At 41.3% G+C, this 23,424-nt stretch overlaps 1 protein-coding gene and 1 long non-coding RNA gene across 3 annotated transcripts in view; both read right to left on the bottom strand.

The window, feature by feature from the left end:
* Positions 1–16,967, bottom strand: part of LOC140126468 (uncharacterized) — a 30,215-nt gene extending 13,248 nt beyond the window's left edge. The window contains exon 1 of the long non-coding RNA XR_011854841.1: positions 16,815–16,967. This is a non-coding gene — a long non-coding RNA (uncharacterized lncRNA). The remainder of the gene's footprint in view (positions 1–16,814) is intronic.
* A 729-nt stretch (positions 16,968–17,696) lies between these two features.
* LOC140126465 (uncharacterized) lies at positions 17,697–22,992 on the bottom strand. Of its 2 annotated transcripts, none has more exons than XM_072145962.1 (2): positions 22,178–22,992; positions 17,697–22,071 (listed from the first exon to the last, which is right to left on the bottom strand). In XM_072145962.1, the coding sequence occupies exon 2, from the start codon at positions 20,469–20,471 to the stop codon at positions 18,870–18,872; it is 1,602 nt and encodes a 533-aa protein (XP_072002063.1). In that variant the 5' UTR covers positions 20,472–22,071; positions 22,178–22,992; the 3' UTR covers positions 17,697–18,869. Both variants share the same exon structure in this region, with proteins under 2 accessions (XP_072002063.1, XP_072002064.1).
* Positions 22,993–23,424: the final 432 nt, after the last annotated feature.

Genomic DNA, 23,424 nt, shown 5'->3' with positions numbered 1-23,424 from the left:
TCGTTAAGAAGACACACATTTAATATTGTGTAGCTGTGCAGATACATTTCTGGCGCCGAGACCATTTTCTGTCCCTGGGACCAAAATCTGTCCCGAGAACCAGAAATGTGTCCAACAGTCAGAGAACAGGCAACAGTGCAATAGCACCGATTTGTGTCCCTGCTAGACCAAATTTCTTTTGGTCTACTTTACGCCAGTTTTCAGCGTCCAAAAATGGCTGTGACACATATTAATTGTGTCAAAGCCACGCCCCTTTTCGGAGAAGAGTCGGAGCAGGCGGAAAAAGTAATTTTTTCTGTCTCCGACAGCTAATATATAGGTAGGAGAGCAGAAGATGCAGTGAAAGCACCACAAAACTGGCGGAAACACCATAGTAAATGTCCCCCAGTGTATCTTCCTTTACCCTCTGTTACTATTCTGTTGCTTTTATAGCATCTGCACAATTTTTTCACTATTAATAGCGTAAAGAAGGACAGAACCTGTCAAAGGCAGGTGTGGACTTAGTGTTGCTACATTATAATAGTACAGTCCATATCCGATTCCTTCACGTTGTAATTCTACTTACATGCAATTCAACTTCTAGCCACTCGAGGGCATCATAACCATATTGAGAATGACCGTAAATATAAAATACTTCACATCTACAGTAAATTCAAAATAAGGATATAAATCTAACTTCTGACAATAAATTATTTCTTCAACTTTGAAAAATTATAAAACAACTTAAGAAAATATATATCACATCAATAACATAATCACAACACAAACCAGAAAAAGTTTGGGACAAGACAAAGGTTGCTGTATGAACATAAAGAACACATTGCTAATATTCATGTTTAATATTTTTTAAAAACGGTGATTGCCTGTTTTTTGTCCCATGTGGTGTTCTGTATTATACACTGCGTTGGGCATGTCCCTCTAACAGAACCTCCCTTCAAGGACAGGCATAGACTTTATCTGCTTGTTCAACACAGGGGCGCACCTGCCATGAGGCGAGTTGAGCATCTCGCCTCAGGCGGCGCGCCTCCTGCCCGACGAGGGGGCGGCACCATGCTCCCACTCCCCGTCAGCCGGCATCGAGTTCCCTGCCGCCGCTGGTACCGTGTCCCTGACCCCCGCTGTCGCCGGACAGGACCGCGTTGCTGCCCTCCGTCCGGGACCATGCTCCCCGCTGGCACTATGCGCCGTGGTTCCGGCACTCCAGTGCTCTCTCCAGCTCCGTGCTTCCGGCCTCTGGCCCACACACCTGCCCCCGCATACCTCTGCTCCCAGCATGTTTCCGCTTCTGCCCCCCACACTCCGCCGCTACCCCCACTGCTCGCCTCCCCCCAGGTCCCGGCTGCGGTCCCCCCAACGAAAGCTCCCGGCTCTGACCCTGCGGTCCCGGCTGCACTCCCCCAGCCCAAGCTCCCAACCCCGCTCCCGCGGTCCCAGCTCCACTCCCCCCAAACTAAGCTCCCGGCTTCGACTCTTCTCCCGCGGTCCCGACTCTCAAACCCCCCTTCCCAAACCCTCGCTGCTGGGCTGCTGGCTCCTGGCTCCGACCCCCCTTCCCCTTCGCTCCAGCGGTCCCGACTCTCCCTCCTTCCTATCCTCGCTCCCGGCCTGAAACCATCCACCACCGCCGCAGGACAAGGCAGAACTTACCAAGACCATAAAAGAAAGGTAAAGGTATTTTATCTTTATTTTATATATATGTATATATGTATATATGTGTATATGTATATGTGTATATGTATATATGTATGTGTGTATATGTGAATATGCTTGTGTGGATATATGTATATATGCTGTCTGTGTATATGCGTGTGTGTATATATGAATATGTGTGTATATTTGCTATATGTATGTGCAGTGTGTGTATATGCTGTATCGACTGTATATGTGTGTATATGCGTGTGTGTATATGCTGTGTTTGTAATATTTATAGAACTTATATTTTGCACTACATGGCAGCACGTTGTATGCATTTTATACTACATGACGGTATGCTGTATCTATCTTATTCTACATGGCAGCACGCTGTATGCATTTTATTCTACATGGTGGTACTCTGTATGCATTTTATTCTACATGGCGGCGTGCTGTATGCATTTTATACTTCATGGTGGCACGCTGTATGCATTTTATACTACTTGGTGGTTCGCTGCATCTATCTTATTCTACATGGCGGCAGGCTGTATGCATTTTATACTACATGGCGATACGCTGTATGCATTTTATACTACATGGCGGCAGTCTGTATGCATTTTATACTACATGGCGATACGCTGTATGCATTTTATACTACATGGCGATACGCTGTATGCATTTTATATTACATGGTGGTACGCTGTATGCATTTTATTCTACATGGCGGTACGCTGTATGCATTTTATTCTACATGGCGGCATGCTGTATGCATTTTATACTACATGGCGGTTCGCTGTATGCATTTTATACTACATGGCGGTTCGCTGTATGCATTTTATACTACATGGCGGCACGCTGTATGCATTTTATACTACATGGTGGTACGCTGTATGCATTTTATTCCACATGGCGGCATGCTGTATGCATTTTATACTACATGGTGGTTCGCTGTATGCATTTTATATTACTTGGTGGTACGCTGTATCTATCTTATTCTACACGGTGGCACGCTGTATGCATTTTGCATTTCTTTATTTTTACATCAAACCAATATGATGGATCTGGTCCTGACATTCCCTGATATATTACATATAAAGATCATTGTTAACCCTTTGCTTTACAATTTTACTCAGTGTTATTGCTGTTTTATCTCCAATCACTCTCTATGCTGGTCAGTGTAAGATTCCAGGGTGCTCTCTAAGCAGACACATTATGATTCATCTAGTTCTGGGAGCTGACAATGTGGTTAGATTATCAGGGTACAGGAGTAAATACACTTTCATTTAGTTTATGAACATACACATATATACTACATATCTTTTCACACACTATCCGGGAGGGGAGGGAGGCACATCAGATCTGCTAAAGAACGTATCTGCCACTAGCTTGAAGCCTCTCTCTCCTCATATGTTGTTTGCCAGCAGGAAGGTCCGTGGCTGTGATAGTGATGTGTCGATCGCAATGGAGCCGCCACAAGCTTGTGAATGACAGGGGCCGGCTCACTTAACCCCACTGCTAACCGTCTCACCACGCCCCTTTTAACCCGATTTTTAATGTTAAAATGATTATCCTTTAGATTCTGGTTCCCTTGATGCCTACCAGCCTGTCTAGGTTTATTTGAGCTAATAAGGTCAGACCTATATATATTACTTATATATATGACTTTTTATCATTCTACATCTGTCTAATAAGTTGTTATTTTCCAAACATAGACAACAATTGGCAGCTGTTAACAGAGCTTGCACTAAAAAACTTGTATGGTTCTTCTCTTTTGGCAGGAATCCAAAGAGAAGGAGAAATCTAAGGAACTAGATATAAAGAAAACACAATCACGCAGATGCAACATGTGTTTTAATAAGCTTTTGAGTAATTATAAAAAGCCAGTATGCAAAGATATTCTTTCAGGGATGAGATGAGAACATTCATTAAAGGGGAAGTTCAGTCTTCAGTAGCCGCATTCCTCAAATAGCGCCACCCAAAAGACCCAGAATAATGGAATCATATTCTGAATCCGAGGAAAAATCAGAGGAAGCAAGTACATCCGTCTCTATGGACATGGATATAACTCCATCAGTGGCGGCTACTAAAATGGAATCAAAATACCTGTCTTCTTCAGAAAATGTTGATGCATTACTTAAAGCGACACCTTAGAAGAAGCTAAATCTGTCCATGTCCTCTAGGTGTCTCTAAGACAAGCTTTTTGACATACTCAAGGCAAGAAAGAAAAGAGTCTTCCCAATAAATAATACACTCAAGTAGTTGATATTGGAAGAATGGAGAGAACCGGAGAATAGGATTTCGATTTCTAAGGAATTTAAAAATTGGCTTATGTTTGATGATGAAGAAGTGAAAAATTGGAACGCTACGCCTAAAGTAATTGTTCAAGTGACCAAAATTTTGAAAAAAACTGATCTCCCCTTTGAGGACACCATACAACTTAAAGATCCAGTGGACAGGAAAGCTAACAGCTTACTGAAAAACGCATGGGAAGCAGCCAAGTTAAATCTCAAAGTGAACATAACCACAACATCTATTTCCCGAACTCTATTCTTTTGGTTATCAGAATTAGAGAACCATATTAAAACTGGCACTTCAAGGGAAATGTTACTGGATGCTATAACCATGCTGAAATCTGCTACAGCCTTCATTGCGGATGCTTCGTCAAATTCAGTCAGACAATGAATTTGTAGACGAGGTGATTATAGATCTAAAGCTAAATTTTGTAGTCTTCCCTTCCAATTCGAATATGTTTTTGGCGCAGAATTGGACGCCATTCTTAAAAAAGATCGTAGGAAAGGCTTCCCTGAAACAAGAACGGCTCAAAAAAAACAATCCTTTCAAGACCTAAAAGAAAAGAAGTTTCCTTACAGAGAAAAGGGTAAACAAGGTGGATGGAGCTATCCCAAAGGTGGAAGAGTAATGTGTAAAGGACTTGGTGAAAAGTCTCTCATTTGTAAGTTGCTGACTGTTACAGTGAGGCAAAAGAAAGGGAGATGCCATCTTCCTGCAGGAAATGTCCTCTCTTATTCAAAATATGGAAGAAGAAAACCCCAAATCTGCATCCAATCTCTAGAAATCGAATTCCCAATTACTTGTCATATAGTATAATTTTTTTTTTTTGAGAAAGACATTCAGATCCCTCTTAAATGTTTTCAACAAGTTAACAATCCTAAACAACCTGCAGCAGGGTTCCATAATCTCATTGTTCTTACAGTAAAGAATCCCTGTCTGTGATGATGGTAAAAACCGCTTTCCTTTTGACATAGGCCTAAAATACTTCCAAAGACCCTCTGCACAGACTGCATTCAATTACAGGGTAATAGAACTCAAAGGATATATATATATATATATTGGCATAATATCAGGATATGGAATGGGACATAAATAAAATTTCATGGTGATTTGTGGTTTTCCACAATTACCCATCATGTAGGCCATGCATATATAACTGTGGCCTTTGGGGGTTGTTATCGAGGAGCAGATTTACCTAGAAGCACGGATGGAAAACTTTTCCGAAAAGGTTAGAGAGACATACTTTATTACAATAAAATAGAGTTTCTATGACTGGTCACAAAGATTTGTTTATTCAGGATAGGACATTCTATGGCAGCTTATTAGGAATGGGAACCTGTTTTTTAAAAAAATTAACCATTTTTTCCCTATGTCTATTGAAAGTAATACACCTGAAAAACACTAAAAGTGATTGCCTTAGTGGCATTTCAGCACCGACTATGTGGACTCTGTATAATATATTCTCTACAAGCCATATCATTATAAGAAACTGAATGCTGATCAAGCCAGGCACAAAAACTATCTACACTATCCTATATGACAAAGCAGACTGATGGTCTACCGGCCTAGTGCCTGCTTTTATTATACCTACTAATCTTTATTCTTTAAGCCAGGAAGAGGAGATTATGATCTTCTTCCATAGATAATTGTATGAGTCAAAGATATATAGTTTAACCAATATGAGTCGGAGGATATAATTGGGAACGATAATTGGTTAGGTTACAATTTCAATATAGAAAAAGTAATTACTGTACAATGTGACATGAAGTGCTCGAAGTAGGGGGTCAAATAGCAGATGGGAATACTTGTTAAAAACTCAAGTCATGCATTACTAATGAACAATTAATAGAACAGAGATTGAGAAGGTTTTCCACTTCCTTAATTACCACAACTATTCTTGTATGTAAGTACCAGTTCTTCCATAAATAGAACAGTAGAAAAGTATTTTTTTTAAAATTAATATTAAATGTATAATTAAATATATATTTAGAGAGATAGAAAGAGAAAGAACACTAAAAATGAAATGTTTGAATTTCATGGACAATAGTTTATTAAAAATGAAAGCAAAGTGTGAAGAACTGAATACCCCCTATGCTGTATAGGTGCTACTACAAGCTACTGATTCAATTACTTGATTTTATGTTTTCTGAATTGCTGTGGATAGGCCGTCCTCAGAGCCAAATATGTATCTACTCTTGCACTGTAAATGAAGGGAATTCTTCAAAAAGTAGCAGTCATGATGACAAGCGATCCATTAGGGACCATGCTTTCACTATGTGGAATACAGTTGCACATGGTTAAAGCTAGGAGTAAAATAAAGGAAAGATTGTGGGCCAACATTGATAACAAGATAAAGATGAACTGCCATCATGGCGTTAAAGAGATGTATATGTAAACTCCCTGACGGCAACCTGATGATGCTGAATGTAGAATACCAGTGCCTCAACTCTTATAGGCGCAAACCAAGCCTGCTTGTGTCTGCTCTTTCACTACATTAAGCAGTGTTTTAACACCTTGAGGACGCAGGGTTTTTTTTAAACTCATTTACTGCTCTCCACCTTCAAAAATCCATAATTTTTTAATTTTTCTTTGTGCAGAGCTGTTATTTATTATTCTGTGCCGTGTACTGGAAAGCTGGAAAAAATTCCAAATGTGGAAAAATTGGAAAAAAAACCCGGCATGTGCCTCACATTCTTGAGCGCTAAGTTTTTACAACTTTTACTGTGCGCTCCAAATAACAGCTCTACTTTATTCTTTGGTTCGGTACGTTCACGGTGATACCACATTTATGTAGGTTTTATTGCGTTTTAATACATTTTCAAAAATTAAATAAATATATAAAAAAAAATATTTTTTGCCATTTTCTGACGCTAAGAACTTTTTCATACTTTGTTGTATGGAGCTGTGTTAGGTGTCATTTTTTGCGAAATGAGCCGAAGTTTTCATTGCTACCATTTTGGTCAGTGGACATTTGGGCACCATTTCCCATTATGGAGGCCACTGCCAGCAATAACAGTTTTTATATTTTGGGATGCGGCGATACCTGATGCGTTTGTGATTTTTACTGTCTATTTTGTTATATATCAGTTCTAGGAAAGGAAGGGAGGGGTTATTTGAAATATTATATATATATATATATATATATATATATATATATATATATTTTTTTTTTTTTCACTATGTCTTAGACCATCTAGGGTACTTTAACTCTAGATGGTCTGATCGTTCCTACCATAAACTGCAATAATACTGTATTGCAGTATATGGTGTTTTGCATAGGATTCATTACAATGAGCCACTGGATCATTGTAATGAATCTTCAGAAACCATGCAGCCTTGATCTGACGAAGACCCGAGGCTATCATGGCAACTGATCTTACCCATGCGTCTGTTAAAAAATGCCGGCAGCTTTGCATTGGAAGGGTTAATAGCTGCAATCGGTGCAAGCACCGACCGCAGTTATTAGCGGTGGGGGTTTGCTGCAATATGCAACAACCCGCACCTCTGTATGAAGAGGGTTCACCCCGTGAGCCCCCTTCATACATCCCCCCGCACCTCTGTGCCGTAGAGCTACGGCACACGGCGTTAAGAGGTTAAAGATTAAGGAAGACATAGCAATCATTCTTCTTATAATAATAATAATAATAATAATAATAATTCCTTTATTTATATAACGCTTGCCAAACCTAATCAACCTACCAGTATGTTTTGGAGTGTAGGAGGAAACTGGAGGAAACCCATGCAAACACAGAGTGAACATACAAACTCTTTGAAGATGTTGACCCTGGAACTTGAACCTAGGACCCCAGCACTGCAAGCCTGTAGTGCAAACTGCAAAGCCACCGGGCTGCCCACGTCTATTGACTTGACTTCAGGGGGAGAGAAGATATGATCAATTGTGAACAGAAACATCTCTAGCATCTGCCCATTTCTTACAATTGAGACATCTCAAATGCTAATTGTTGCTCTGATTTATTCCCGCCTAGACTTCTGTTACGCCTTACTACTTGATCTTTCACTTACTAAACTTTCTCCTCTCCAATCTATTCTTAATGCAGCAACCAGGCTTATCTTTCAGAGCAAATGTTACACAGATGCCTCCAGTCTGTACCGTCACTGGACTGGTCACCCATCTCCTTCCGAATATAGTTTAAAATAATTGCCCTCATCCACAAAGCTCTGCACAATGCTGCACCTCCCTACCTCTCCTCTCTCAACTAGGTCAATCGTCCAACACGTGCTCTTCAATCTGCCAGTGATGGTAGATTATTCTCTTCTTTAATTCGAACATCTAACGTCTCCAGGACTTCTTCCGAACTGCACTAATTCTCTGGGATGCCCTTTAACACCTTACCTCCAGACTAATGCGTAACCTCCAAAGTTTCAAACTTGCTCTTAAAACCCTTATCTTTAGGCAGGCCTATTCTATAACTACATTAAAATTTCAATTCTTTCTTTACTAACCCATCCAGATTGATACCAAGCTCCAGGCTTCTCTACAGTCACATTTACCTTGGACCTTGCATATAAGATTGCGGCTAATGGCTGGTTTCCAACCACAGCATCTATATTTCTGAAATTATTTTATCCTGTTCTCTTACAAAGAATGGCTGGACCATTATACAAGCTCTTATACCTCTGTGTCACCCCCTCATCCTCATATACTGTAACCTCTTATGACATGCCCTCATCCTTATAAACTGTAAGCTCTTGTGAACCGGACCCTCACTCCTATTGTTCCATGTACTCTGCAATGTAATATTATATTTGCATGTGTCCTCTATGATTTGTAAAGTGTTACGGAATGTGATGGTGCTATATAAATAAAGATTATTACCTGAAAAGGGCAGGATAGAATCCTTTTCCCTCCTGCTGAGCAATGTATACGCTCGGTGGAGACAATATTAGCCTATGTGGAGCATAGGCAGCGTATTAGCTCATTGCTTAGTCGGGGGCAGGGGGGGGGGGGTGTTGTCACTGGAGAAACACCCCATACATCAGCAGCAGCCAATCCCCGGTTGCTGCTGATGTACACTCCTCTCCCCCCATTCGGCGGGGGGGGGGGGGGCATAGGGGTTCCCAGGCGATGTATCCCACTGTACATACAGTGCAATACGTATGTGCCATATGTTGTAAGGAATCCCCCTGACTTGTCCTTAAAATGTATGGCACAAAACGTAGTGTAAAACTAATCCATTGGGATCCCGTGCTTATCACCTTGTTGTCCCCTATCCAGTGGATAAGGTATAACTTGCTACCTTGGTATAACCTTGCAATTAATAGAATTACCAGCAAAATGCAGAAAAAGATATTGCTCCTTTAAACTACTTCATTAGCAGAACCCCTTAAATATCTGCATACGTAGTTATGAAAAATAATCAAAGTGTTTCTACTATTCTACTGTTTTTTACTGTTGTATTGTTCTACTACAGTAAAATGTAGAAATTCATTGTGTAGCTGGTTATATTCCCACTAGTAAGCAATGTTAAAGAACATCTGACATTTGACAGTTTTGGGCATCATAGACAAAGAGTTGTGGATTTTCAGTGTTTTAGTAATCTTAGGCTTTTCTTTATGTTTAGCTTCTATCTCATTTCCAAGCCACATCCACACAGATTGCATTAATCCAGCCTCTGGCTATACATGGATTATGTTTCTTAGAACACATACATTAACCGGTTAAGGACCGGGCCCTTTCCTGTTTTTTCATGTCCATTTTTCACTCCCCACCTTCAAAAATCTATAACTTTTTTATTTTTACACGTAAAGAGCTGTGTGATGGCTTGTTTTCTGCGTAACAAATTGCACTTCATAATGATGGTATTAAATATTCCATGCCATGTACTCGGAAGTGGGAAAAAAATTCCAAATGCAATGAAAATGGTGAAAAAACGCATTTGCGCCATTTTCTTGTGGGCTTGGATATTACGTCTTTCACTGAGCGCCCCAAATGACATGTCTACTTTATTCTTTGGGTCGGTACGATTAAGGGGATACCAAATTTGTAAAGGTTTTATAATGTTTTCATACATTTACAAAAATTAAAACCAACTTCTGGCGCTAATAACTTTTTTATACTTTGGTGTACGGAGCTGTGCGTGGTGTCATTTTTTGCGAAATTTTATAATATTTTCAATTATATCATTTTTAGGACTGTACGACCTTTTGATCACTTTTTATAGTTTTTTTTAGATTTTTCAAAATGGCAAAAAAGTGCCATTTTCGACTTTGGGCGCTATTTTCCGTTACGGGGTTAAACGCATTGAAAAACCATTATCATATTTTGATAGATCGGGCATTTTCGGACGCGTCGATACCTGATGTGTTTATGATATTTACTGTTTATTTATATTTATGTCAGTTATAGGGAAAGGGGGGTGATTTGAAATTTTAGGTTTTTTTATTATAATTTTTTTTTTTTTTACTTTTTTTTATTTTTATTTATACTATTTTTCAGACTCCCTAGGGTACTTTAACCCTAGGTTGTCTGATCGATCCTATCATATACTGCCATACTACAGTATGGCAGTATATGGGGATTTTCTTCCTCATTCATTACAATGTGCTATCAGCACATTGTAATGAAGGGGTTAAAACGAAATAGCCTCGGGTCTTCGGAAGACCCGAGGCTACCATGGAGACGGATCGCCGCCCCCCGATGACGTCACGGGGAGCGGCGATCCCAGGTAAGATGGCGGCGCCCATGCGCCGCTATCTGTTTGAGGCTGCCGGCAGCTTTGCCGGCAGCCCACGCAGTAAAAACACCCGCGATCGGTGCTAGCACCGATCGCGGATGTTACCGGTAAGCCTTTGCTGCAATATGCAGCAAAGACTTACCGGCTATGGAGAGGGCTCAGCCCGTGAGCCCTCTCCATGCAGCACGACGCGACCGCCGCCGTGAATACACGGCGGGCGGTCGCGAACCGGTTAAACACTAGCATTTTCTGTAGATGCCATTGCCTAAGGCAAGACACACTTTATTTCTTACTTAATGATCGTCTTACTGAGATAACAATTACTCCAATTTGCAAAAGTGCATGTTCCTTCTGGAGAATGTCGCCTTTCACATCATGTCATTTGTACAGGATATGACCTCACAGAGAGGTAGAACACTTGGGGGTATCGGTGAACAGTAAACTTAGCTTCACAGATCAGTACCAGGCAGCTGCTGCCAAAAGGTGAAAGAATTATGCAATGTATAATGAGAGGCATACATGCGCCAGATAAGATCATACGCCTGATGAGAACATGCGCCAGATAAGAACATGCGCCAGGTGAGAACATAACGGCCCACATTTATTAAAGCGTTTGTGTCATTTTTATGTCTGATTTTGCAAAAAGAACATGCAAGCTGCTTGTATGTGTATTTAAGAAGTGTTTTCCCCAGTACTGTATCATGGCTGCACTGTGACCACCGCACGACAAAATTCTGCACCTAAAGGGGCGTTACGGTGCCGTTTCAGACCATGCACCACATTTATTATAGCGACTCGACAGAATTGTGTCACACACTCTGTTAAAGGTGCACCAAAAAAGTTGGTGCACAATTCCCCAGCAGTGCAGGGAATGCCAGGTTCATGTAGACCGTGCATCAGTGTGCCATACCCTGCACATTAGTGAGGCAAACTACAAATAAATGTGGGCCATTGCATAAATTATCGGCACCAGTGTATAAATAGGACACATTACAACAGGAATGTGTGCAGGGAAGAACAGCCAAGTTTATGAAGTGAATTGGGTAAGCTACAGGATACTCACAGATTACTACAGTTATTAGTTAGGGGTTTATCATGTTACCCAGAAAGCAAATTTGACAGAATGTACACTACACATCAAAGGGAGTCATGTACCTATAACCATACAGATTTACCAGACCTATTGTCTCCCTGTGATTCTCTTCTCCAGAGCCAAGATGAATAAATAAAATGCTATTTGATGTGGGCAGATTCTCCAAAAACCCAGGAAACTATTGATTTGTGCATCTCATGGTGATGGCTTTATAGGACTATGAAAATTTATACTTCATAATCTACCCCTGTCATAATTTAAATACTTCAACCACCCAGCTATGAACTGATGATCAGATACTTCTGTGGCCTCAAGTGCCAAGGAGGTTCAGCCTCGGAGATCCCATGTTTAGGTTTTCCTATCCTGGCAGGTGCAACTTTTGTCTTTTTTTTTTTTGACTTTGTGTTGCTAATATCTCAAATCCACATGGACACAAGCCATCGGAGGGGGGTTGGGTATATACAGGAAGAGGACAGTACTGTAAATTTTGTATTTGAGGCTGTGGCCTGCATTTTTAAGTACTCTACTCACACCCCAGGGAGATGACAACAAATGAGGCTGCGGTCACATGTGATGTCAACGCATGCATGCATGTATTTCTTCATGAAACAACGACTCAATTCCATCCCATTATTTTAGTGCAAAAAATGTATAACTGGCGGAATTCAGATTCATATGGAAACCTTTATCATCAAAAGAAGCAATATAAATACATTGTAGCCTGTCAGCAGTACTTAATACTGTAGCTTATCAGAGATGTTGGTTACTAATGTACATGAAGGCTCATCTAAGCATCTCTAAAACATACCAACCATCCTGAATCCGGTAGGAAAGTCCTGGATATCAGGGTCTGCCCTTCTGTTCAGGGTGGCACAAAGTGTGTCCCAGGTTGCAACCCTATCTGCATCACCCATACATCTTCTGTCTCTCTCTTATTTTTTCTTTTTTATTAAATTGGACCTGTCACCCAGTTTTTGTACCCTAAACCAACTACAGGACCATATGGACCTGTGGTTTAGAGTCCCAAAACGGCCTTTATAACCTCTTGGTGTAGGGGCAATATAAAAAAAACATAACAAGGCTCCCTATAAATATTGCTGCTGTCATGGCTTTACATTGACAAATCCGGCAGGTTTACTATACCATATATTTAATATAAACATTAAGCAGATATTTCCCTTGATATCTTTTACCAGAGACATATTTTCTATGGGACAATTTAGTAACAGGAGGATATTTCATTGATTTCCCACAGCCAGACTACCACTACTGAGTATGTGATGCATTCTTCATTTTGTGTATTTTATTCTCTCTTGGCCATTTAAGCGCCCACAGCGATATACTCATCATTGCCTCACTCCTAATCATACAGTATGCAGTGTGTATTATCTCTCAGCACCACTCACTATTCTCCTCCCCATTCTTACCTTGTATGCCAGTCATTGACTGACCTACTGTCCCCAGATCCTCATATCTCTGAATCCTGCTGGATCAGAAGCTATCAGCATAATAGCTTCATATTAAAAGTAGCAATATTAAAATTACGAATGGGAGTATTGTGAAACGGCATATAGACACAGGTATAATTATATGCATTACCATAACAGCAGTCATTCCATTGTTCTAAATCTGGATACTGATTAAATGAATCCTATTAGCAGTACAATCTTCCTAAATCAAAATATGACATTTATGATTTCCCCATGCCTGAATATCGGGTATATAGTAACTTACAAAGATCTCCCCAGATGCTGCAAAACTACATGTTTCCCTTTCCATGACATTATCATCATGTGTTGCCATGCATGTTAGATTTTCAGCTGGATAATATATATAAAAGCTATTAACACCTTAAATGACCGACAACCATTTTTAGAGGATACAGGTTGTGTACCCAGTGTGAAATGAAATCTTTCGGCGTCACTGCAGTTTCTCCTGCTCCTGCAACATTCACTGGTTTCTGGCTGTCAGAGAAAATCTGAGACCATAGAGAGGAGACAGAAGTGGTTTATTACGGCCTTCTCTTTTCTTCACTACAGAGAGCTGAATGTCTCAGCTGCATGAAAGAGTTAAAAAGAGCTGCTCATTCTGCTCTAGATATTTGCCCCACACGGGGTCTTATAGATGTCCCAGTTACAGCAGAAAACGTGTAAAGAGAAATAAAAAGGTGATAATGTCCCTTTGTATTTAATTTCTCTATATGTCCCTTATGAGATCATAAAAGACAAACAAATACAAACATAATTAATTTGTAAAAACTCCCTCACCCACCCCATGCAAAACTTCCTGAGACACATATTATTTATCCAAGCGACAATAGTGAATTGATTTGTAATGGTAATTTTGAGTTAGTTTGAAAATTTATAAAACAAAATACTAAATAGTATGTAAAATTCTAAAAACACTAAAAAGATTTTTTAAATTGCGCAACAAAAAATACCCTATAATTCTAAAAGATTTGTGATATTTACAAGCTGCTGGGGGAAGTTCACTTCAGACCCCCTATCTTCATGCTTTTGGCGTCATAGTAAAGATAAGCATTGCATCTTTCTTGTCACATTGCATCTTTCTTGACACATCTTGTGGTTCCTCTACAGAAGCAGAGATATAGTTGCTGATGTGAGCTACAGATAAAAATCCAATTCCCACTTCTTTTTTACTGTCTGTAGCTCACAACACCAAAAATCAGATGTGACATAAAAGATGAGATTCTTATCTTTATTATGACACCAAGAGCATTTTAATAAATATTACAGAACCAAACATAATAAACTCCCCTGGCAGCCAATAAGCTTGAATCATCTCAGGCAAAATATGACTCTTCTCACCTCATTTTCATATGACTTTGGAGGCAATTTTTTGGAGAGTTAAAGTGGTGTATTCTAGAAGGGACATGTCATACCATATTAGTTTGATGGGTTGAAATCTGGAGACAGGTTCCCTTTAAAGAGGTTTACTAGCTCTACAAAAATGAGTGGAAGATGTTGATGGAAAGTTGATTTTAGAAGGAAGGAGGCCATGGATAAGAAATATCCATATCCTTTAAAATCCAGTTGCTAGAATAACTGCTAAAAATGTCAAGTGTGAGCCATGGAAAACTGTTACAGCATAAATCACTCTGTATGTTGATAGAAGCAAAATGACTGTATGAGTCTGCAAGTCCTACAGGTACTTTTGCCTGAGCAGTTGCTATGGGGCTCACAGTGTCAGGGGGCCCTATCATCCGACCTGACACTAAAAAATGGAGGATGTGCAACATTAAATATGTGTGTGTATATATGTGTGTATCTGTAATGTGTATATACTGTATGTGTGTATACATGCTTTACGTCTGTATATGGCACTGTATGTGTGTGTATATGTGATGTGTAGTGCGCGTGTATAAATGTGTGTGTATGATTGAAGAACTGTATGTTTATATATACAGATATAGAAACGTGTCCATATATTATAAGATGTATATTTTTAAGCAGGAATGCCTCTCCTAGTCCCCTGGTGTATTACATATATTTGTAAGCAGGAAGAGGGCCCCATTCAGAAGTTTGGTATGGGGCGCAGCCTCACCTAGTTACGCCCCTGTATACGCTCCCTGCATTTAGCTGCCTAAAGCGCTTTGCATCCTTTGGATGACTGTCGTATCCAAGAAGGAAACTGCCACAGATGAAGGGAGAGGACATGGAAGAGACAATGCAGATAGCTTGTTGATGAACGTCTCTAAATAACCCTTGCAAAGCTGTAGCTTGAGGTCAAGTACAGTGAAATCCCTGAGCAAACTTAAACTTGCACTGGATACAGAGAAATTTTAAAATTTGCTCTAAACAAGGTCTTTTTACACCTCCCCCTCCCCAGTATCAGAATTTACAAAAAAAACAAGAAAGTGATTGAGAATTTACAACTGTTCATTTAAGTTCATTCACTTCATCGTCAGCCTCTTCCTTGTAGTTAGCTGAAACTATAAACTTAATTAGGAAATTCTTCTCAGTACCCAGATGGATATGAGAGCAGCAAACAATATCTGTCTGGAGACTCACAGCAGCTGCTGCTACATGGAAGAAAGAGCAGTAGAGCTATGGGCGCTGTGTAATCTTACAACAACATTATATTATTGTGTATTAATAAAAATAGTGGCGTATAGTAAAGAATAGATTCACCTAATAAATACTTATACATTATTAAAAGAAATCCACTATCAAAATCCACTTGATAAACCAAGCACTATCACTGCAGTAATCTTATATTTGTTATCCATGGCCTCATTCCTTTTAAAATCAATTTTTTATTAATTACAGTATTTTGTGGACTATAAGGCGCACCGGATTATAAGGTGCACCTGATTATAAGGATGAGTGACCAGCAGGTGGCAGACCTGTGCACAGTTCAAGGCAGCTGTTGTCTGTAAGTATGGTTCATATATAAGGCGCACTGGTCTATAAGGCGCACTGTCTTCTGTGAAAATCAAAGGATTTTTTGTGCGCCTTATAGTCCGAAAAATACGGTATGCAATCCATGGTTTACAGGCTGTTACCGGAGTATTTTTCCTTCCCACAGTGTGAGATTACAGAAGGCAGAGCGAGGGGGAGTGCCAGTAGCAGAGAGGAGAGGGGGACACAGTGTTACAGTCTGTGAAGCTATAGCACAGAGGGGCTCTAATAATGCCCATCAGAGCCCTAATGGCTTATTAGTAATATTTTAAAGGTTGATTTTAATGCTAGATTTCCTTTAGGCAGATACAACAAGATGTAAGGTCTACATAAAAATGAGCAAGGAACAATAAAACTGGATAAGAGATATGATCAGATATAGATAGTTACTAGATCTGCACATTTGTATTCAGTAAAAAAAAAGTGCGTTATAATTCGTATTAGTAAATGTAAAAGCTAAATTGCTACATACAGTATATTCCTGAACAATCTTTTCCATTGAAGTAGACAATCAAACTACCGTTGGTTATGTGCATCCTTGGGAGAGGATAAATACAGATGAGAGATATGAAGCATTTTGTGGTAATAATACATTCCGGACATGAAGAGTACACAGTGATCCGTGCCTCTGATTTATATCCAGAATACTCCAACTGGGAAAACAGAGTCTTTGCATCCTACCTGATTGATGCTTGTGGCTTCAGAAAGATAGAGATGATTGCAGCGATGATTTACTGTATGGACTATGTTGCCATTTACCCTTATTTTACAGGTTTAATATGATTGGATCTTTGTAGATACAGAAAACCTTCTTGTTCAGCTCTTTCTAGACAAATCTACTAAAAAAACAGAATAGAGAAGATTAGTAATTAAAGGGAAGACAAAATAACCTGGACATCAACAAAGCCTGATTTTGCCTGCAGTGATGCTCCTGGTCACTGGGTAAGTAGGGAGCAACAACACATCCTCATAATATTAATGGAGAAATGATGCAGCAAGTGGTCAGGAGTTTCACTGTATAGGAGAAACATATAAAGGACCTCATGTATGGGTTTGCAGAGGTCCAATCCATTCTTTGAATTGTTGTAAATTATTCCTCTAATTACTGGTTCTTTATTGTAGGGGCATTATATATTATATACTTTATTTTCCATATTTAGCCCATCCCACACTAGACATACTTTGTCTATTACAGCGGGCACACACACTTTACTGGCATAATAGCAGACCAGATCCTATAGATATTACAGGGGGTATGTAGCGTATTGCATGGTACCTGACCGTATTATCATGCATTTGTATGTGCACATGATTCTATTTGCTTTTAAATGTTTTTAAATGTACTTGCAAATTTTAAAAAAAAGGAGAATTATTCTCACCGTTAATTCGGTTTCCATTAGTCCACCATGACGGCCCCAACTGGAGGATGACCCTTGACCTCTGTAGGGACAGGAAGCAGAGAGGTTAAATACCCCACCCCGGCATCCGTACACCAGTGGCTACCAAATAACTACACCGGCCTTGGATGCAACCCATTTATCGTATGTTATCAATGCACACAGAACAAATAGGCAATTTTAACTTTTTTAAATTACAGGGTGGGAAATATATATGGGCCGTCATGGTGGACTAATGGAAACCGAATTAACGGTGAGAATAATTCTCCTTTTCCATAGCGTCCCCCATGACGGCCCCAACTGGAGATGTACCAGATAAATAATTAGGGTGGGACAACAGCTTGTAAGACCTTCCTTCCGAAGGACTGGTCTCTAGCACTTTGAACATCTAGCCTATAGTGTCTGGCAAAAGTTAGGTGAGTAGACCAGGTAGCTGCTCTACATATGTCCTCTAATGAGGCGCCCCGTTTCTCCGCCCAGGAGGCTGCCACTCCTCGGGTCGAGTGGGCCCTAATAGTCCCTGAAATGTCCAGGTTGTTGGCATCATAAGCTTCTTTGATGATTGTTCTTATCCACCTGGCGATGGATGCCTTTGAAGCTTTTCTGCCCTTGCTCTTTCCTTTAAATTGTAGGAGAATGTTGTTGTCTTTTCTCCAGGATTTGGTAACTTCGAGATAATGTAGAAGGTATCTTCTGACATCTAGCGTATGCCACTCCTGTTCTTTGGCATGTTTTGGATTCTGACAGAATGAAGGTAGAATAATCTCTTGGTTACGATGAAAAGATGAAGCTACTTTAGGAGTAAAGGCTTTATCTAACATTAGTACAATCTTATCTTCACATATTTTAAGATATGGTTCTTTAATAGACAAACTTTGGATCTCACCCAAACGCCTAGCTGTTGTTATGGCTATGAGAAAGGTAAGTTTTAGCGTTAACTCTCTAAGTTTAACCGTCTCTAGAGGTTCAAACGGTATTCTTGTGAGATAATCCAGTACTAATGAAAGATCCCAATTGGGGATATTCTGTTTTATATGAGGTCTTAGTCTAGCCGTAGCTTTGACAAACCTTTGGATCCATCTATTTTCGGCTAATGGAGTGTCGAAAAAGGCGCTGAGAGCTGAAATTTGGACTTTTAAGGAATTCGTCTTAAGGCCCTTGTCAAACCCTGCTTGCAGGAAGTCTAGCACCTGTGAGACATTAGGGGACATTTGGTTAGGAGGAGTCCTGCCACAAAAAGACACAAATCTTCCCCATATCCTGGCATAGATTTTGTGGGTAACTGGTTTGCGGCTCGCTTTGAGTGTGGAAATTACCTTGTCTGATAGCCCCCTGGATCTTAGCAATCTCCCTTCAGGATCCATGCCGAGAGCCGGAGAGCCTGTGGATGTGGATGGTAAACTGGACCCTGGAACAGAAGATGGTTTAGAGGTTCCAGCATGACAGGTTCTTCCAATGCCATCTTTCCTAGCCACGGAAACCAGTTCCTCTTTGGCCACCAGGGAACAATGAGTATAACCTTTGCTTGGTCTTCTCTGATCTTCTGAATCACTCTGACACTATGAGAGGTATAGGAGGAAAGGCATACATTAGCGGTCCGCTCCAGGACTGGCTGAAGGCATCCCTTTGGCAAACCGGAGTATCTGGATGCAGAGAGAAGAAATGAGGAACTTTTGTGTTTTTGCTGGTGGCAAACAGATCTGTTACTGGTCGTCCCCATTTTTGTGTGAGACTTGAAAAGATGTTCTCGTTTAGACACCACTCGTTGTGGTCTATTGTCTGACGACTGAGATAGTCCGCTATTTGATTCATTTCTCCCTTTAGATGGGTAGCTGAGAGGGAGCGGATGTTGGTTTCTGCCCAGATGAATATCTTGTCTGAAAGACTGAGGAGATCGGGGTTCCTGGTACCCCCCTGATGACGGAGATAAGCCACCGTGGTGGTGTTGTCTGAATAAATTCTTACGTGCTTTCCCCTCAGGCTTTGAGCACTTGCTCTTAAAGTCTCTAGAACAGCTCTCAGTTCTCGGAAGTTCGAGGACCGGGATCTGATTGAGGACGCCCATAGACCCTGAACGGGAATGCCTGCTATGTCCGCTCCCCATCCTGACCGACTTGCGTCCGTCTGGATATTTATCACTGGCCAGGGATGCCACGATATCCCTCTTTCCAGGTTGGAAGTATCTATCCACCACTCCAGGGATTTCTTGACCGCTTCCGGAATCTGGATCTTTTGATTTAGATGTTGGGGATCTTTGTCCCAGGCCGCCAATATCCAATTTTGAAGGACTCTGGTGTGACTTTGGCTCCACTGTACACATTGTATCGAAGATGTCATAAGGCCCAGTATCCTCATGGCTTCCCTTATCATGCAGTGACTTCTTTTTTTGAAACATTACAACATGTTGCATTAGTCTTGTTGCCTTCTCTGGTGGTAAGAAGGACATCTGCTGGATCGAATTCAATAATGTCCCTAGGAACACAACTTCTGTGCTTGGATTTAGTTTGGACTTTTCCAGGTTTATTATCCATCCTAACTGCTGTAGGATCCTCATTGTGAAATCTCGGTGGTGTATAAGCTCTTGTTTTGAACCGGCCACCAGTAACAGATCGTCCAGGTAGGGGATGACTAGAATCCCTTTTCGCCTCAGGAAAGCTATCACCTCGATCATGATTTTTGTGAAAGTCCTGGGGGCCGAAGAAATCCCAAAAGGCAGTGCCTTGTACTGATAGTGGACCTCTTCTCCCCAAGGTGATCGTACTGCGAATCTGAGGAACTTTTGAGATTTTTGATGTATTGGCACATGGTAATACGCATCCCTCAGATCTATCGTACACATATATGCTCCTGGTTGGATCAGAACGACCGCCGAGCTCACTGTTTCCATCTTGAACTTCCGATACCGTATGTACCTGTTCAGATTCTTCAGGTTGCAAATCATCCTGAAAGAGCCATTCGGTTTTTTTATAAAGAAGAGGGGAGAGTAGTGTCCCTCCCTTAATTGTGTCTGGGCTACTGGGATGATGACATCCAACTGAATAAGTTTTTGTATCTCCGACCACAGTGAGTTTGAGAGGTTTTCTGAGGGCTGCTCTGTCAAAACAAATTTTCTGGGGGGAAGAGAGGTTAATTCTAGATGGTAACCTTCCTGAAGAATATTTAGTATCCAGGGATTTGATGTTATCCGAGTCCATTGGAAGTGGAACTTCAATAATCTTCCCCCCACCCTGGCGTCATTGTTTTCTGAACACTGGGCCCGAGTTGCTGGCACTGAGAAGGAAGCCCCTTCCTCTCCCTCCTTTAGGGTAGCTCCATCTGCCCTGTTTGCCTTTCCCTCTAAAGGGCTGTTTTCTGTCCTTAGAATCTCGAAAGGGTTGCTTTCTTTGGTTACTTCTGGATTCCGGAAACCCTTTCTTCCTGTCCGCCGCTTTTTCCAAAAGAGTGTCAAGTTCAGAGCCGAATAGGTATTCCCCTTCAAACGGAATACCACATAACTTTGACTTCGATCTGAAATCACCAGTCCACTGGCGAAGCCAAAGTGATCTTCTGACTGAATTTGATAGTGCCCCTTCCTTGGCACTTATTCTAACTCCTTCCGCTGAAGCATCCGCGATGAAGGCTGTGGCTGCTCTCAACGTTGAAAATGTACTCAATAGCATCTCCCTAGGAGTGCCGTCTCTAATATGACCTTCCAATTCGGTAATCCAATGAAAGAGAGTCCGCGCCATAGATGTTGTGGCAATATTTGATTTTAGATTCAACATGGCACACTCCCATGTCTTCTTTAGAAGGCTGTCCGCCTTCCTATCCAGGGGATCTCTTAACTGGATTGCGTCCTCAAACGGGAGGTCCGTCTTCTTGGTCATTTTTGTGACCTGGATGTCTACTTTAGGGGTAGCGTTCCAAATTTTGGCCTCTGTTTCATCAAAAGAGAGTCGATTTTTAAATTCTCTAGATATGGAGATTTTGTTCTCCGGTTCTCTCCATTCTTCTAGGATTAGTTCCTTAAGAGTGTCATTTATGGGAAACACTCGCCTTTTCTTAACTTTAAGAAGTCCGAATAATTCGTCCTGAATAGATTTGGTCTCTTCTACTTCCTCAATTTTGAGGGTATCCCTCATAGCTTTTAGTAAGGGTTCCAGATCTTCGGATGCTAACAAATATCTCGACTCCATTCTACTTGCTGAATTGGAGGGACCTGGCTCCATATCCATAGATTCCTTGGTCCCTTCTGAGTCTGATGTATAATCCGACATGGATTCTATAACTCTTTGTTTTTTATGTGGAGGCTCCTGAGGTATGAAAGCTGTCATGGACGATGCTATAGATGTTTTCACTTCTTCCCTGATAAAACTACGCATTTCATCCACGAATGAGGTTCTCTCTTCCCTGAGTAGATTATCCACGCAGGTTTTACAGACCGGCTTTTTATAGTCCGTAGGGAGTTTCTCTAAGCACATATTACACTTTCTGGAAGTGGTTTTCTTAGTGCCGGACTGATCTTTAGCTCTCCCTTTATCCTTCTCCTTTTCCCTGGGCTCCTACCAAGGAGAAGGAGAAGTAATTAGTCCTTAACCGGACACCTCATGTGACAATATAGGGACATGTGGGTGACCCACCACCCTATCCCAAATTGACCCTACTTACAGGGTTCAAGGATATGAGGTCCAAACTCGAAGCCTCCATGCCATGTGTCTCCATATTCCCAATTGTGGGACCACAGATATCAGCAAGCCTAAACAATTATAGACATGTGAGATAGACTGTGACATTTTTACCCAGGTGGAATATAACAAAGGGGTACCTGAGGTATCTTGAAATGAGGGTTACACAGCACAAGCCCCTAAGAGAAACATACACATGTCTATATAGACCTGAATTGTATATAATACATATGACACAAACGAGGCAACCATACAGCATGTTAACCGACCTTGTTGGCTGGAAAATGCTCAGAATAGCGTCCGATTATAGCGACTACTCTCGTCAGGACCAGAGTGCGACTATTAGACCTCAGATCAACGTGAATACCTGCTTTTTCAAGCTTACCGCTCCACGCTCCTGCTTCCGGGTCGCGCCATCGTGACGTCACATCCGGTCCCGTCATTTCCGGCGGAAGTCGTCACCAGAGTCGGACGGTGGCCGGTCCACGTGACTTCCGCGATGGACACGCTCCGGGTGTCCTTAGCTGCGCAGAGCCGCGGGCAGAGCCGGAGAGGAAGGCATCTCTGTCTTGTGGCAGAGGAAAGGACCGAAGTCCGATCGAGGCCGAGACTGCCTTAGGGTAAGGAACAATTTCCTGCGCCACACTGGTCCCCCCTCACCGTCCCAACTACTGGGGATGAGGAGAGACTTCTCTCTACTCCCTGCCCTGTGTAGGGACAGGAAGCCACTGGTGTACGGATGCCGGGGTGGGGTATTTAACCTCTCTGCTTCCTGTCCCTACAGAGGTCAAGGGTCATCCTCCAGTTGGGGCCGTCATGGGGGACGCTATGGAAAATTATATTTTTTCGCCATCACAGTAGTGTTTATTAGCCATCCACATACATTTCCCCCTTTTTTTTTTTTTTGCTTACTTAGGCCCCTTTCACACTTGCGTTTTTCACGCACGTTTTCTGCGCATGCTTTTGACGTGCAGAACTTGCATTGCACTCTGACCCATTGTAATCAATGGGTCTTTTCAGACGCACCATACAAGTCTATGGAGATGCATCAAAAACGCATTGCACTCTGAGACACACGCAAGTGCAATGCGTTTTTCACACAGCAATTGCCATAGAAAAGATAGAGCTCAGTCCTGAGTCCTTTCACACGCATTACCTGCGCGTGAAAAACGCATTGAAATTGCAGTGAAAAACTGAGACACTGAACAAACTCTGACTGAAAACTGATTG

This window comes from Engystomops pustulosus, chromosome 4, assembly GCF_040894005.1.
Source record: "Engystomops pustulosus chromosome 4, aEngPut4.maternal, whole genome shotgun sequence".
Lineage (NCBI taxonomy): Eukaryota > Metazoa > Chordata > Amphibia > Anura > Leptodactylidae > Engystomops > Engystomops pustulosus.
This window is presented reverse-complemented; position numbering and strand designations above follow the sequence as displayed.

Coding starts and splice junctions, on each gene's coding strand:
- LOC140126465 (XM_072145962.1), bottom strand. CDS start 20,471: ATGATTTGCAACCTGAAGAATCTGAACAGGTACATACGGTATCGGAAG.